This window comes from Protomyctophum bolini, assembly GCF_963924005.1.
Source record: "Protomyctophum bolini genome assembly, chromosome: 17".
NCBI lineage: Eukaryota > Metazoa > Chordata > Actinopteri > Myctophiformes > Myctophidae > Protomyctophum > Protomyctophum bolini.
This window is the reverse complement of record NC_137878.1, coordinates 40264475-40282268: the sequence shown is the minus strand read 5'-3', so window position 1 is coordinate 40282268 and position 17794 is coordinate 40264475. Positions and strand designations below refer to the sequence as shown.

At 43.0% G+C, this 17794-nt stretch overlaps 1 protein-coding gene across 1 annotated transcript in view; it reads right to left on the bottom strand.

Annotated features, from left to right (window-relative positions):
- mrpl3 (mitochondrial ribosomal protein L3) overlaps positions 1 to 8146 on the bottom strand; it is a 16891-nt gene extending 8745 nt beyond the window's left edge. The window contains exons 1-4 of the mRNA XM_080787399.1: positions 7933 to 8146; positions 6334 to 6518; positions 4335 to 4426; positions 1080 to 1178 (exon numbers count right to left, since the gene is read on the bottom strand). Coding sequence (XP_080643525.1) covers positions 1080 to 1178; positions 4335 to 4426; positions 6334 to 6518; positions 7933 to 8015 — 459 coding nt within the window. The 5' untranslated portion in view covers positions 8016 to 8146. The remainder of the gene's footprint in view (positions 1 to 1079; positions 1179 to 4334; positions 4427 to 6333; positions 6519 to 7932) is intronic.
- Between the last annotated feature and the right edge of the window lie 9648 nt (positions 8147 to 17794).

Below are 17794 nucleotides of genomic sequence, written 5' to 3'. Positions count from 1 at the left end.
TATCCCTAAACTTCTAAACCCCTTATCCCTAAACTTCTAAACCCCTTATACCTAAACTTCTAAACCCCTTATTGCGAACGCAGTGATTGCGAACGCAGTGAGCACTTACTATGAGACCTAGCAGATCATGTCTGTCTGTCTGTGTGTGTCTGTCTGTCCCGCTATACGTCCAAATATGGAGTGTGTTGCATCAGCAATCACTCAGCTCCATATATGGGCACAAAAGGGGCCAGGTCCACATATACAGTAACAGCGGGACAGACAGACAGACAGACAGACATGATCTGCAGGGTCTCAGCTGCGTTCGCGCGTCTTACTGGTACCTAAACTTCTAAACCCCTTATACCTAAACTTCTAAACCCCTTATCCCTAAATCTCTGTTAACCCATTTAGGTCCGACGTCGAAATAAAAAAATATGTTTTTTTTCAGTCAGTTTTCTGAAATACAGTGTAGTCAGTGGCGTTCAATATTTCCTGTCAAGGACTCCCAGGATTACGTGTAATTGGCCGCCAACCCCAATTTGAAAATAATCATGTTGTCCCACCCCCATCCCCCAGAAGCAAAGATTTGAGTTGAAACGTTCGTTCTAAAAGAATATATATATACACCGGTATTCAAAGATTTGCGCTACATTTTTTACGATTTTTCAAAAATAGCTGAAGTATAACATTATGCTTAAAACACCAAAAAGGGATTCCCGCCCATAATGGGCATTAAAACAGAGAGGAGACAAGGAGGTGCTAATTAGGGGCTGCTCAATTAATCTCATTTTCATTTTAATCTTTAATTAAACAACTTTGACTTCTGACAATTTATGAAAACAAGATAAAAAATGAAGATAAAACGATTATTGAGCCCCGTGAAGTGATCCTCTAAGTCAGCGGTTTCCAAAGTGTCTCATAATGTCTCAAAATCTCATGACATTTAGTCGACTAAAACGAGACTTAACACCAGCACATTCCAGGTGACTAAAATGTGACTAAAACTAAATGAAAACTATTCAAGAGAGACTATGACTAAAACTAAAATAAAAAAACGCCACAACAACAACAACAAAAACAAAAACACTGGTTCTTACTTGGAAAGGCGACACGTTTTTGGCTCCCACCAGCAAGGCACTGGTGTTGCCGTCAAACTCCTCTTTGGACAGACACTTCAGCACATGGCAGTCCTGCACCTTGGAAGAGCAAAGCACAGGAGGAAGAGACCCGTGACAATACATTTGAGAGACTGCCATTAGATTGTTTTGAATTTTTTCATGTGAAAGCAGGGAATCATAGCTTCAAATTGACATATTGGTTGTTCAGTTTGACCCACCGGTTTTGGAGATATGGCTTATAGAGTAATGTCTTGCAGAGAAACAGCAAGTTGAGAAAACAGGCTTTGAAAGGTTCACTTCTGTGGTCTCTAACATTACACCTATAGCTACATGTTTAAGCATTTATTTCATATTTACATGTCTTCTGTGGTCTCTAACATTACACCTAGCTACATGTTTAAGCATTTATTTCATATTTACATGTCTTCTGTGGTCTCTAACATTACACCTATAGCTACATGTTTAAGCATTTATTTCATATTTACATGTCTTCTGTGGTCTCTAACATTACACCTATAGCTACATGTTTAAGCATTTATTTCATATTTACATGTCTTCTGTGGTCTCTAACATTACACCTATAGCTACATGTTTAAGCATTTATTTCATATTTACATGTCTTCTGTGGTCTCTAACATTACACCTAGCTACATGTTTAAGCATTTATTTCATATTTACATGTCTTCTGTGGTCTCTAACATTACACCTATAGCTACATGTTTAAAAATGTATTTAATATTTACATGTCTTCTGTGGTCTCTAACATTACACCTATAGCTACATGTTTAAGCATTTATTTCATATTTACATGTCTTCTGTGGTCTCTAACATTACACCTAGCTACATGTTTAAGCATTTATTTCATATTTACATGTCTTCTGTGGTCTCTAACATTACACCTATAGCTACATGTTTAAGCATTTATTTCATATTTACATGTCTTCTGTGGTCTCTAACATTACACCTATAGCTACATGTTTAAGCATTTATTTCATATTTACATGTCTTCTGTGGTCTCTAACATTACACCTATAGCTACATGTTTAAGCATTTATTTCATATTTACATGTCTTCTGTGGTCTCTAACATTACACCTAGCTACATGTTTAAGCATTTATTTCATATTTACATGTCTTCTGTGGTCTCTAACATTACACCTATAGCTACATGTTTAAAAATGTATTTAATATTTACATGTCTTCTGTGGTCTCTAACATTACACCTATAGCTACATGTTTAAGCATTTATTTCATATTTACATGTCTTCTGTGGTCTCTAACATTACACCTAGCTACATGTTTAAGCATTTATTTCATATTTACATGTCTTCTGTGGTCTCTAACATTACACCTATAGCTACATGTTTAAGCATTTATTTCATATTTACATGTCTTCTGTGGTCTCTAACATTACACCTATAGCTACATGTTTAAGCATTTATTTCATATTTACATGTCTTCTGTGGTCTCTAACATTACACCTATAGCTACATGTTTAAGCATTTATTTCATATTTACATGTCTTCTGTGGTCTCTAACATTACACCTAGCTACATGTTTAAGCATTTATTTCATATTTACATGTCTTCTGTGGTCTCTAACATTACACCTATAGCTACATGTTTAAAAATGTATTTAATATTTACATGTCTTCTGTGGTCTCTAACATTACACCTATAGCTACATGTTTAAGCATTTATTTCATATTTACATGTCTTCTGTGGTCTCTAACATTACACCTATAGCTACATGTTTAAGGATTTATTTCATATTTACATGTCTTCTGTGGTCTCTAACATTACACCTACAGCTACATGTTTAAACATTTATTTCATATTTACATGTCTTCTGTGGTCTCTAACATTACACCTATAGCTACATGTTTAAGGATTTATTTCATATTTACATGTCTTCTGTGGTCTCTAACATTACACCTACAGCTACATGTTTAAACATTTATTTCATATTTACATGTCTTCTGTGGTCTCCAACATTACACCTATAGCTACATGTTTAAGCATTTATTTCATATTTACATGTCTTCTGTGGTCTCTAACATTACACCTATAGCTACATGTTTAAACATTTATTTAATATTCACATGTCTTCTGTGGTCTCTAACATTACACCTATAGCTACATGTTTAAGCATTTATTTCATATTTACATGTCTTCTGTGGTCTCTAACATTACACCTATAGCTACATGTTTAAGCATTTATTTCATATTTACATGTCTTCTGTGGTCTCTAACATTACACCTATAGCTACATGTTTAAGCATTTATTTCATATTTACATGTCTTCTGTGGTCTCTTAACATTACACCTATAGCTACATGTTTAAGCATTTATTTCATATTTACATGTCTTCTGTGGTCTCTAACATTACACCTATAGCTACATGTTTCAGCATTTATTTAATATTTACATGTCTTCTGTGGTCTCTAACATTACACCTATAGCTACATGTTTAAACATTTATTTAATATTTGCATGTCTTCTGTGGTCTCCAACATTACACCTATAGCTACATGTTTAAACATTTATTTAATATTTACATGTCTTCTGTGGTCTCCAACATTACACCTATAGCTACATGTTTAAGCATTTATTTCATATTTACATGTCTTCTGTGGACTCTAACATTACACCTATAGCTACATGTTTAAGCATTTATTTCATATTTACATGTCTTCTGTGGTCTCTAACATTACACCTATAGCTACATGTTTAAGCATTTATTTCATATTTACATGTCTTATTTACATGTCTTCTGTGGACTCCAACATTACACCTAGCTACATGTTTAAGCATTTATTTCATATTTACATGTCGATATCAGCTCTGACACTTATTTCAGACATGCTCTACGTTTTGATTTTTTATCCAAAATGAGTTAATATCACAGGCAGACTCTTCACATACTAGAGTCTAGTATGTGAAGAGTCTGCCTGTGCTATTAACTCATTTTGGATAAAAATTCAAAATTAAAACGTTTTTTTTTCCCCTGGTGAAAAGCTGAGGCTCTCAGTCAAATCTGGTCACAAATATGGTTTACACCAGTGATGATTTCGTCGTCTGAAAAACTACGACGAAAGATGTTCGTCGACAACCTTTCTTTCCACGGAGGAAAACTAAATGGAAACTAAACACTGGCGTGCGTGCGTGCGTGCGTGCGTGCGTGCGTGCGTGCGTGCGTGCGTGCGTGCGTGTGTGCGTGCGTGCGTGCGCGTTACCTGTAACATGGTCACCGCATGTCTCTCCCCGTCTTTCGTCCACACAGGAAGCATTCCCAGTTTCACGGCTATCAGCCCAACTCTTCTGCTACCTGAGGTCAGAGGTCAACACACAACTTCTATATATTAACCCATTCTGACCCGAGATCAGATTCTAAAAACGTCTTCTACATCCTGACAGTTTTCCATTCTGACCCGAGATCAGATTCTAAAAACGTCTTCTACATCCTGACAGTTTTCATTCTGACCCGAGATCAGATTCTAAAAACGTCTTCTACATCCTGACAGTTTTCATTCTGACCCGAGATCAGATTCTAAAAATGTCTTCTACATCCTGACAGTTTTCATTCTGACCCGAGATCAGATTCTAAAAATGTCTTCTACATCCCGACAGTTTTCTGAAAAAGCTATGTTTCTGTGTCAGAATTTTTTTCAAATAAATAGCAGACCTACAAGCTCGTAGCGCGCCACTCGGTGGCGCGCTATGAGCTTGTAGATCTGCTATTTTTCAATAGCTAAAGCATAACATGATGCCAACACCAAAACGGGTCGTCGAAATTCAAAAGAGGCCTTCTAAAACATGACAGTTTTCTAAAATACCTCATGTTTCTGTATCCGTGGTGCTCAATATTTCATGACAAGGATAAGCACAGATTTGCTCTGAAAAAATATATATGCAAAGATTTGCTCCACATTTTCACGATTCTTTTCAAAAATACCAGACATACAAGCTCGTAGCACGGCACTCGGGGCCCGTGCTACGAGCTTGTAGATCGACATGACCTGTAGATCGACAAACGGGTCGTTTCGAGGAAGCAATCTGATTGGTTGAAACGGCTTCTAGCCGTGGGTCAAACCAGCACCGTTCACCACCTAATCAAAACAAAGAATTCAGCCGCTCTGTTCTCCCAGAGCGCTATAGCAAACTCGGTGGCTAGGCTAGCTAGTTTCTTTGGACATTTGTGGTCGTAGTGAGTAGTGACTACATCTGTCATTAATTAATTTATTTATTTTTCAGCGATTTTCTTAGTTTTAAGGGTAACTGTTGTAGAATTGCAATATTACACTTGAGGGGTGTTGTTTAACGTGATTATTGCCACTTCAGTGATGCTTTGCGGAACTCGACTCCGTCTCGTTCCTGACCGCATCACTGCCGTGGCAATAATCACGTTAATCACTCAAGAGTGTCGCATCCCTTCAGGCGATGGGACAGTAGCTAGGGACGGTAGCTAACAGCGTGGTATGTGTTTGTTTATAAATCAGACGGTCGGCCAGCACGACCAGTTTACTGTTATGTGGCTTAGTTCTACCCTATAATGTTTTCAGATACATATTTCAGCGTGATGATTAAGTTGAAACGGAGTAATACACTGTCTGAATGTTATCTTGAATGGGAATAAAAACGGAGTAATCTGTAATCAGAAGCAGCTGTGTTGCACGGATGCGCAGACATGGGGAATTAAACGGGTGAGCTTCATTTTTATTGGCTTTTATCGATGTGTATCTCTACACGTCATCACGCAGCACGTTTTCGTTTTAATAAATAAATAATACAATCGTTTTTATGGACCTTTGATATAAAAACACACAGAAATGAGAATTTTCCCATTTTTTTTGGCATCCATTGTTAGGTATGCCCATATGATGACCACGGATATGGTCTAAAAGTGTGAAAAGCTTATTTTTCATTTCACTACACCTTTAACCCATTCTGACCTGAGATCAGATTCATACGAGGTTTCCACTGGACAACACACTGGTCTGATGAACCCATTCTGACCCGAGATCAGATTCTAAAAATGTCAGTCGTTCTTCGATTTTTCAAAAATAGCAGACCTACAAGCTCATAGCGCGCCACTTGGTGGCGCGCTATGAGCTTGTAGATCTGCTATTTTTCAATAGCTAAAGCATAACATGACGCTAACACCAAAACGGGTTCCCGGTCAGAATGGGTTAAACCACACCCTCTGGTGTAACATCGCTTAAATGCCACACCCACCTTCAGCGTGCTGGTGACGGGGCCACGGCTCGTCTTTGAGCGGGTTGAGTCTGGCGGCCGTCTGCTGGCGGTATTCCTGACCCATGCTCCTCCTCATGAACTCCTGGTTCTCCTCAGACAGGTGCTCCTCGAAGAACGTCGACACCGCCCGGACCGCCGGGACACGGGCCAGCACCGCCACGGGACTGGGAGAGAGAGGGAGAGAGAGAGGGAGGGAGAGAGGGAGAGAGGGAGAGAGGGAGGGGGGATTTTAGATGGCCTCATATAAGAACTGTGTTTGAAAACAAAAACATCCCGGCCGCTTCACTCATATGGATATGAAGAATCAACTGACTGAGAGAAAACGCTAATGTTACTGCTGCTGAATGAGTTAGATTTTCGCTAGAAGCAGACTGCATCATATGAGTGACTGACTGTTGCAAACGATACAGAGACACCTCCCTGACAATAACGCCGAGACAGCTTGTTTATTTTTGGACCACAACGCTTATAGTAGACGATATTAAGATCACCCCGTGTTATTCTCCATAGAGAAATTACTTCCGCGAACCAGGGGGAATCGAAGGGATGAGCGAGTTACATCAGGACTTATCTGTCTGGTATATATCTGCAGTCAACACTTCTTCCTAATTGCCGCCTCACTAGTATGGATATCCTCTATCATGAGTCTTGAGTCCAAGGGACTAAATTATTTTCGCTCCTACCAACAGTCATTAAGACATGTGAATCCCTTGACTCCTTCAAAACCGCTCTCAAAGGGCACCTATACGGACGGCTGCAATTCAAAACTGGCCCCTGTAAAATCTGAATCCACCCCACCGCCCCCCCCCCCCCATTTCCCCTCACTGTATATGTATCTTTTCCCTTTTTGCTTCCTATATGATTAATTCCTATTCTGTTCTTTAGCTACATAGAAGTGTCTGTTTGTACGTCTCTAAATGTTTTGATGAATTGAACAATGTGGACCCTGTTGTAAACAAGTGTAATGCTTAATTGGGTCGTCCACTCACAGTTAACAGTCTTTGTATTGAGTTTGTGCTTGAAATGTATACTGTAATTCTGCAAACTGTTAATAAATATTTCAATCAATCAAATGACTCCCCAAAATGTCTGTCCTGTTCTCCATTGGAGAATTGAGCTATTGAGCCTGTCAATCTGGACCAACAAACCAAAACAAATAAACTGAATAAATCTTTAACAAATAGTCAATTCTGTACATATTACCCCATCATAACAGAACAGTACTATATATATATACACAGACTATGCTACAGTAAGTTAGCTTCAGTAGCTGACCTACAGTAGCATCATCCAGTTGACTGGAGTCTACATCCCATACCCTGGAGAGACGCTCGAGTTGTGAGTGGCTACTTGGTTGTCATGGACACCATTGGCCACAACATTACAATGGACTAGTGCAACTATAAACATTGTTTTTTAGAACATACTAGCTTCGCCTCCTGGACAATATTTTCTTCTTGAATGTAAAACATAGTGTCCCCATGGTGTCTGCGGAACCATGACAACCCAGGCTATTAACATGGCCCAATCAAAGCACAGCCCGTCCCTCTGCACTATGGGAAAGTAGCACTGACATACCTTTGAGACGCAGGGCTCAGTCTGGCAGCAAACACACGGCTTCCTCCTCGCTGAAGCAGCAGTCGACACGTCCACGCCGCCATTCCGTTGTATATCTATGTGCACACACGTATAAAACAAATAACATAAAGATGTTTTATGAAGCACAGAGACGTTCTGACGTCTCTAAACAAGACCCATGCCTTCCAAGTTGTCCTGAAAAGTCAAGCAAAGCACCCGGGCAGCGTCTAGTGAACAGATCTAATGAACAGATTTAAGACTTCCGGTGGACGATCTCTTCAAAATAAGAGTACCCTCTAGAGTATGAAAAAAAAGTTTCATTTGCACATTAAAACTACAAATTAAGCATTTAAATGATGCTATATGATGCTAGAAGACACACATTATGTTTCTGTGTAAAAATAAGTAATTAAATAATAATAATAGTAATAATAAAGTCATCTAAATGCAAAAATGCTCATCACTGGAGTGCATGGACTTTATAAAGTGGACACTGGACAAAAGACGGCTCCGCGAGGCAACTATCTGGACATACCCACGCGTCCGGGGAGATGTCCTCTACCACCCCACAGTCTCCGCTAAGCGGGAGAGGTGTAAAATTCAGAGCAGCAGACCTTCTATTGGGGTCAACACTCAAAAAAGTGCCGTTTCCAGACACAGAATGGACACTGGACAAAGAGGCCTCCGCGAGGCAACTATCTGGACACACCCACGCGTTCAGGGAGATGTCCTGTACCACACCCCAGTCTCCGCTAAGCGGGAGAGGTGTAAAATTCACAGCAGCAGAGCTTCTAATGGGGTCAATGCAAAAAAATGTACCGTTTCCGGACCCAGACTGGACACTGGACAAAAGACGGCTCCGCGAGGCAACTATCTGGACATACCCACGCGTCCGGGGAGATGTCCTCTACCACCCCACAGTCTCCGCTAAGCGGGAGAGGTGTAAAATTCAGAGCAGCAGAGCTTCTACTGGGGTCAATGCAAAAAAAAATACCGTTTCCGGACCCAGACTGGACACTGGACAAAAGACGGCTCCGCGAGGCAACTATCTGGACATACCCACGCGTCCGGGGAGATGTCCTCTACCACCCCACAGTCTCCGCTAAGCGGGAGAGGTGTAAAATTCAGAGCAGCAGAGCTTCTATTGGGGTCAACACTCAAAAAAGTGCCGTTTCCAGACACAGAATGGACACTGGACAAAGAGGCCTCCGCGAGGCAACTATCTGGACACACCCACGCGTTCAGGGAGATGTCCTGTACCACACCCCAGTCTCCGCTAAGCGGGAGAGGTGTAAAATTCACAGCAGCAGAGCTTCTAATGGGGTCAATGCAAAAGAATGTACCGTTTCCGGACCCAGACTGGACACTGGACAAAAGACGGCTCCGCGAGGCAACTATCTGGACATACCCACGCGTCCGGGGAGATGTCCTCTACCACCCCACAGTCTCCGCTAAGCGGGAGAGGTGTAAAATTCAGAGCAGCAGAGCTTCTACTGGGGTCAATGCAAAAAAAAATACCGTTTCCGGACCCAGACTGGACACTGGACAAAAGACGGCTCCGCGAGGCAACTATCTGGACATACCCACGCGTCCGGGGAGATGTCCTCTACCACCCCACAGTCTCCGCTAAGCGGGAGAGGTGTAAAATTCAGAGCAGCAGAGCTTCTATTGGGGTCAACACTCAAAAAAGTGCCGTTTCCAGACACAGAATGGACACTGGACAAAGAGGCCTCCGCGAGGCAACTATCTGGACATACCCACGCGTTCAGGGAGATGTCCTGTACCACACCCCAGTCTCCGCTAAGCGGGAGAGGTGTAAAATTCACAGCAGCAGAGCTTCTAATGGGGTCAATGCAAAAAAATGTACCGTTTCCGGACCCAGACTGGACACTGGACAAAAGACGGCTCCACGAGGCAACTATCTGGACATACCCACGCGTCCGGGGAGATGTCCTCTACCACCCCACAGTCTCCGCTAAGCGGGAGAGGTGTAAAATTCAGAGCAGCAGAGCTTCTATTGGGGTCAACACTCAAAAAAGTGCCGTTTCCAGACACAGAATGGACACTGGACAAAGAGGCCTCCGCGAGGCAACTATCTGGACATACCCACGCGTTCAGGGAGATGTCCTGTACCACACCCAAGTCTCCGCTAAGCGGGAGAGGTGTAAAATTCACAGCAGCAGAGCTTCTAATGGGGTCAATGCAAAAAAATGTACCGTTTCCGGACCCAGACTGGACACTGGACAAAAGACGGCTCCACGAGGCAACTATCTGGACATACCCACGCGTCCGGGGAGATGTCCTCTACCACCCCACAGTCTCCGCTAAGCGGGAGAGGTGTAAAATTCAGAGCAGCAGAGCTTCTACTGGGGTCAATGCAAAAAAAAATACCGTTTCCGGACCCAGACTGGACACTGGACAAAAGACGGCTCCACGAGGCAACTATCTGGACATACCCACGCGTCCGGGGAGATGTCCTCTACCACCCCACAGTCTCCGCTAAGCGGGAGAGGTGTAAAATTCAGAGCAGCAGAGCTTCTACTGGGGTCAATGCAAAAAGCAATACCGTTTCCGGACCCAGACTGGACACTGGACAAAAGACGGCTCCGCGAGGCAACTATCTGGACATACCCACGCGTTCAGGGAGATGTCCTGTACCACACCCCAGTCTCCGCTAAGCGGGAGAGGTGTAAAATTCACAGCAGCAGAGCTTCTAATGGGGTCAATGCAAAAAAATGTACCGTTTCCGGACCCAGACTGGACACTGGACAAAAGACGGCTCCACGAGGCAACTATCTGGACATACCCACGCGTCCGGGGAGATGTCCTCTACCACCCCACAGTCTTCGCTAAGCGGGAGAGGTGTAAAATTCAGAGCAGCAGACCTTCTATTGGGGTCAACACTAAAAAAAAAAGGGTCCGGAAACGGTCATTTTTTTTGCATTGACCCCAGTAGAAGGTCTGCTGCTCTGATTTTTACACCTCTCCCGCTTAGCGGAGACTGTGGGGTGGTAGAGGACATCTCCCCGGACGCGTGGGTATGTCCAGATAGTTGCCTCGCGGAGGCCTCTTTGTCCAGTGTCCATTCTGGGTCTGGAAACGGCACTTTTTTGAGTGTTGACCCCAATAGAAGGTCTGCTGCTCTGAATTTTACACCTCTCCCGCTTAGCGGAGACTGTGGGGTGGTAGAGGACATCTCCCCGGACGCGTGGGTATGTCCAGATAGTTGCCTCGCGGAGCCGTCTTTTGTCAAGTGTCCAGTCTGGGTCCGGAAACGGTACATTTTTTTGCATTGACCCCATTAGAAGCTCTGCTGCTGTGAATTTTACACCTCTCCCGCTTAGCGGAGACTGGGGTGTGGTACAGGACATCTCCCTGAACGCGTGGGTATGTCCAGATAGTTGCCTCGCGGAGGCCTCTTTGTCCAGTGTCCATTCTGGGTCCGGAAACGGTAATTTTTTTTGCATTGACCCCAGTAGAAGCTCTGCTGCTCTGATTTTTACACCTCTCCCGCTTAGCGGAGACTGTGGGGTGGTAGAGGACATCTCCCCGGACGCGTGGGTATGTCCAGATAGTTGCCTCGCGGAGGCCTCTTTGTCCAGTGTCCATTCTGGGTCTGGAAACGGCACTTTTTTGAGTATTGACCCCAATAGAAGGTCTGCTGCTCTGAATTTTACACCTCTCCCGCTTAGCGGAGACTGTGGGGTGGTAGAGGACATCTCCCCGGACGCGTGGGTATGTCCAGATAGTTGCCTCGCGGAGCCGTCTTTTGTCAAGTGTCCAGTCTGGGTCCGGAAACGGTACATTTTTTTGCATTGACCCCATTAGAAGCTCTGCTGCTGTGAATTTTACACCTCTCCCGCTTAGCGGAGACTGGGGTGTGGTACAGGACATCTCCCTGAACGCGTGGGTATGTCCAGATAGTTGCCTCGCGGAGGCCTCTTTGTCCAGTGTCCATTCTGGGTCCGGAAACGGTAATTTTTTTTGCATTGACCCCAGTAGAAGCTCTGCTGCTCTGATTTTTACACCTCTCCCGCTTAGCGGAGACTGTGGGGTGGTAGAGGACATCTCCCCGGACGCGTGGGTATGTCCAGATAGTTGCCTCGCGGAGCCGTCTTTTGTCCAGTGTCCAGTCTGGGTCCGGAAACGGTATTTTTTTTTGCATTGACCCCAGTAGAAGCTCTGCTGCTCTGAATTTTACACCTCTCCCGCTTAGCGGAGACTGGGGTGTGGTACAGGACATCTCCCTGAACGCGTGGGTATGTCCAGATAGTTGCCTCGCGGAGGCCTCTTTGTCCAGTGTCCATTCTGGGTCTGGAAACGGCACTTTTTTGAGTATTGACCCCAATAGAAGGTCTGCTGCTCTGAATTTTACACCTCTCCCGCTTAGCGGAGACTGGGGTGTGGTAGAGGACATCTCCCCGGACGCGTGGGTATGTCCAGATAGTTGCCTCGCGGAGGCCTCTTTGTCCAGTGTCCATTCTGGGTCTGGAAACGGCACTTTTTTGAGTGTTGACCCCAATAGAAGGTCTGCTGCTCTGAATTTTACACCTCTCCCGCTTAGCGGAGACTATGGGGTGGTAGAGGACATCTCCCCGGACGCGTGGGTATGTCCAGATAGTTGCCTCGCGGAGCCGTCTTTTGTCCAGTGTCCAGTCTGGGTCCGGAAACGGTATTTTTTTTTGCATTGACCCCAGTAGAAGCTCTGCTGCTCTGAATTTTACACCTCTCCCGCTTAGCGGAGACTGGGGTGTGGTACAGGACATCTCCCTGAACGCGTGGGTATGTCCAGATAGTTGCCTCGCGGAGGCCTCTTTGTCCAGTGTCCATTCTGGGTCTGGAAACGGCACTTTTTTGAGTATTGACCCCAATAGAAGGTCTGCTGCTCTGAATTTTACACCTCTCCCGCTTAGCGGAGACTGGGGTGTGGTAGAGGACATCTCCCCGGACGCGTGGGTATGTCCAGATAGTTGCCTCGCGGAGGCCTCTTTGTCCAGTGTCCATTCTGGGTCTGGAAACGGCACTTTTTTGAGTGTTGACCCCAATAGAAGGTCTGCTGCTCTGAATTTTACACCTCTCCCGCTTAGCGGAGACTATGGGGTGGTAGAGGACATCTCCCCGGACGCGTGGGTATGTCCAGATAGTTGCCTCGCGGAGGCCTCTTTGTCCAGTGTCCATTCTGGGTCTGGAAACGGCACTTTTTTGAGTGTTGACCCCAATAGAAGGTCTGCTGCTCTGAATTTTACACCTCTCCCGCTTAGCGGAGACTGTGGGGTGGTAGAGGACATCTCCCCGGACGCGTGGGTATGTCCAGATAGTTGCCTCGCGGAGGCCTCTTTGTCCAGTGTCCATTCTGGGTCTGGAAACGGCACTTTTTTGAGTGTTGACCCCAATAGAAGGTCTGCTGCTCTGAATTTTACACCTCTCCCGCTTAGCGGAGACTGTGGGGTGGTAGAGGACATCTCCCCGGACGCGTGGGTATGTCCAGATAGTTGCCTCGCGGAGCCGTCTTTTGTCCAGTGTCCACTTTATAAAGTCCATGCACTCCAGTGAATAGCATTTATCCATTTAGATAACTTTTTTATGTTATTTAATTACTTATTTTTACACAGAAACATAATGTGTGTCTTTACAATAACTGTAATGTAATAATAATACTAATAATGTAATGTAAAAATTATTTAATTAACGAATTAAATAACCTTATTTTATTCTGAAAGCAACCGGATGTCTTAAATCTGCTAGCTCTCAGACCGGAAGTTCTAAAACTGCTCATAAGACGGAGCCAAGCACCCGACCCCCTTCACGGCACTTCCGGGTACGGAATGAAAATACGTCCGGCGACGAAGATGCTGGGACAAAGGTTCCGCATAATTATTTGATTTCTTCTCTCCCACTACAATACCAACGCTCTTGTTGTCGAGTAATACATTGTATAATGTGTATTAAAAGTAAGATATATATATATATATTTAGAGATAAAGATACATAGCCAGATAGACTATATTTGAATGTTTTAGTTGAGTAAAAGTATAATTTGTCTTTGAGATGTAGTGGAGTAGAAGTAAAAAGTTGAAAATAGGCCCACTCAAAATACAAAAAAAAGAAGGAAAAAAATAATAAAAAATCTACTTGAGTACTGACCTCGCGTCACCAGGCTTTCACGAGTAGAGTAAATGAGTACATTTACTTGGTTACTTCACACCAGTTCAACTGGTCTTGAAGGTCTACAGTCTTGCAGTCTCAGTGGAATCTGTATTGATGCTTCATGTCTTATGGGCTATAGCCTACTATAAAGGACATATGGCCATGGATCTTGAACTATAACCCGGAGATTCCTTTGACTTTTATGGCTGCTGCATGTGCTTGTGTCATCTCGGTGATATGTCACTATATATGAGTCAGTCATATATCCATATATGGAGTGCCAATGTCAGTCATGCCCAAAAGGTATAATAGGCCCAGAGTTACGCAAACTCCGTTCACTTCATGGGGCTTCAGTCCGTCTTCTACACAGACTTCTATTGAGCATGCAGGGATAACCGGAAGTTTACGAAATCTATGGGCTCGCGCCGGCCCTACATGAACCGTACGTGCATGTTTGGGCTGTTTTCTACCCCCTCAATATCGCAACTCTGGGCTCTGGGGGTATAGGCCTATAGCTACAGTATGTCACAGACATCATAGACTCTACAGTCTATACACGTCATAGAGCTCTTATGATGTCAGCTTTGGCTGTTTCGGTTATCCCATTCTGACCGGGCACCCATTTTGGTGTTGGCATCATGTTATGCTTTAGCTATTGAAAAATAGCAGATCTACAAGCTCATATCGCGCCACCGAGTGGCGCGCTACGAGCTTGTAGGTCTGCTATTTTTGAAAAATTCGAAGAACGACTGACATTTTTAGAATCTGATCTCAGGTCAGAATGGGTTAATCAGACCAGTGTGTGTCCCGTGGAAACCTCGTATGAATCTGATCTCAGGTCAGAATGGGTTATAGCTCCATATATGGCGTTCCTGGAGGGAGTCTGTGACGTCAGGATATATAGGCAATCACTCAGCAATCACTCAGCTCCATATATGGGCACAAAAGGGGCCAGGTCCACTCAGCTACATATGTGGGCACAAAAGGGGCACCATATAAGGAGTCCCCAAAGCAGCTATACGTCCAAAACCCAAATATGTACGAGCTGCGTTCGCTTCCCGCGTTTGCGCGTCTTACTCGTGTGATACGATATGAGACATGTATAGTAAGGCGCGCAAACGCGGGAAGCGAGCGCGGATCGTACATATTTAAGTTAAGTTATTTTTAAGTTAAGTTTTTAACTCAGCCATAACCCATGTAAGGAGTCCCCAAAGCAGCTCCATATATGGGCACAAGTTGGACCACGCCATCACACTCATGTCACCATGACTCAGCCATAACCATATAAGGAGTCCCCAAAGCAGCTCCATATATGGGCACAAAAGCATGACACACGGACAGACAGACAGACATGATCTGCTAGGTCTCATTGCGAACGCAGTGAGCACTTACTATGAGACCTAGCAGATCATGTCTGTGTGTCTGTCTGTCTGTCCGTGTGTCTGTCCCGCTATCCAAATATAGAGTGTGTTGCATCAGCAATCACTCAGCTCCATATATGGGCACAAAAGGGGCCAGGTCCACTCAGCTCCATATATGGGCACAAAAGGGGCCAGTGATTTGTTTGTTGTGGACCTGGCCCCTTTTGTGCCCATATATGGAGCTGAGTGCGTTCGCGCGTCTTACGCGTAGTAATAGTATCCGAGCTGTTATTTTGCCATTGGCTTTAAACTAGGCGCCCCTATCGGTCGGGAGGAGGGTGGCACTCGGTGTGTTCGATATAGGCACGCTGACCGCCCTGCCAATACAGACTAATAGGGAGTGCGCTCCCGGTGTGCAACTGTGGGTTTCCCAAACGAACCCCGTTTGAGAGTCATGTTTCAGGGCTAGTTACTCCATAGCTCTGCTCCATAGCCGATAGCTCTAATGAAATGAAATGCATTAGAGCTATGGACCAGAGCTACTTACTCAATTAAATTCAATTCAAACTTTATTCAAGACACTCACAGGGGGGTCCATAGGGCAGAACACATAAAACATAAAAACACAAAAGTAAACAAACTATAAATAAAATAAACAAAGCATAAACAAACAAACAGGGGGGACTTATCTCTGTACATACAGGCTAGAACGCCAGTGGCTCCACAGCTTAGATGATAGTCTGACAGAGCTCTCCACACTCCACACCTTCCAATACAGTTCCCAGTCTATTCAAGCCCTTCAGCACGTTGCATAAAACCCGACAGTTAAACTTATTGTAAAGCCACACTGTACCAGTTTATAAACAACCGTATCGGTACTCACTCACAAAAGGTTTGTTGTTTAAATCCCTGCATGCACTGCTGACTGCTCCTTGTCCTCCACTCAGAGTTACAGACCCGTAAGGGTCCATTTGGTTCCATGTGTTACTCTGAATACTTTCAGAGTTACAGGGTGCATTTGGTTACAGGCAGCTACATGAGGATGATGGCGTCACGTATGTCAGCTGTAGCTCCCTGTGTTGTTTGTTGATGTAATCACTAGCAGGTGTGAAAATAGCCGATGTTCTGAGCTTGAAGTTCGGCAGTCAGTCACAGAATTATAAAGGTTCACCGACTTCAATGTAACACAACGGAAACTAATTAAATAATTATTTATTATTTATTTATAATAATACAAACTAATAAGTTTTTCCCATTAATAAAATAGATCCATTAATTAATATATTACATTTGTTCTGCCTGGTTTAAATAAACATAATTGTCTAGTACTCTTTATTGTATTATTAACTAATAACTAGTTGTTCTAAGTTCAAACTAGTTCTATTCATTAATACATTTTAAATGATATTTATTTAAGAAAACACATTGTCTATTATTTATTGTAGGCATATTATCTAATAACTAGTTTTTCTATTAATAAACTATAGATCTATTCATTAGATTGTTAAATTATATTTTTACATTATTTGTTCTGCCTAAACTATAACTAAAGGTTCTGCCTAAATTAACTAAAAGTTATTCTAATTTCTAAAGTTTTCAAAGGAGTATACAGAGTCATTTCCTGGAGGGAAAGTACCACACTACAAGAACAAGCCAATTTAAAAACAGTCTTATTACTTAATTACAATATTCACCATTCATGTTTGGTGGCATGGCTCTGTTCTGGGAGATTGTCAATGGACCCATAACGGACACCCGGGTATAAATGCAATATTTTATTAACAAGAAAATAATGAATATTTACAGATATGGCATCATGAATAGATTACAATCAACATGAAACGTATTACTTTTATTACATTTTTTTTTTGACTATGGCGTCTTCTCTCGTGTATCATCAGATGTCCGGCTCCATGCTCGCCTCTCCTTGGAGGCCAGTTGGGTCAAAACAAAGTATACCACATTGTGACAGCTGTAGTGAGTCTACAGTCCACCTGCCTGCTGGCAATATAGCCTGGTTGTGATATGTAGATGTGATTGATATTTTTTGTTTGTTTTTTGTCATTCTATAATTACAATACAAAGTAATTGTATTTATTTTATGTATTACTATTGTATTAATTGTATTTTATATATTACTATGTTATTACTAATTTTATGTATAACTATATTACTAATTGTATTTATTTGATGTATTACTTTGTTATTACTAATTTTACTTCATGCATTACAAATTTTATTTGTTTTATGTATTACTGTTATTACTAATTTAATTTTTTATGCATTTATTTATTTTATGCATTACTGTTATTACTAATTTTAAAGATTACTATATTGATATTTTAATTTATTTG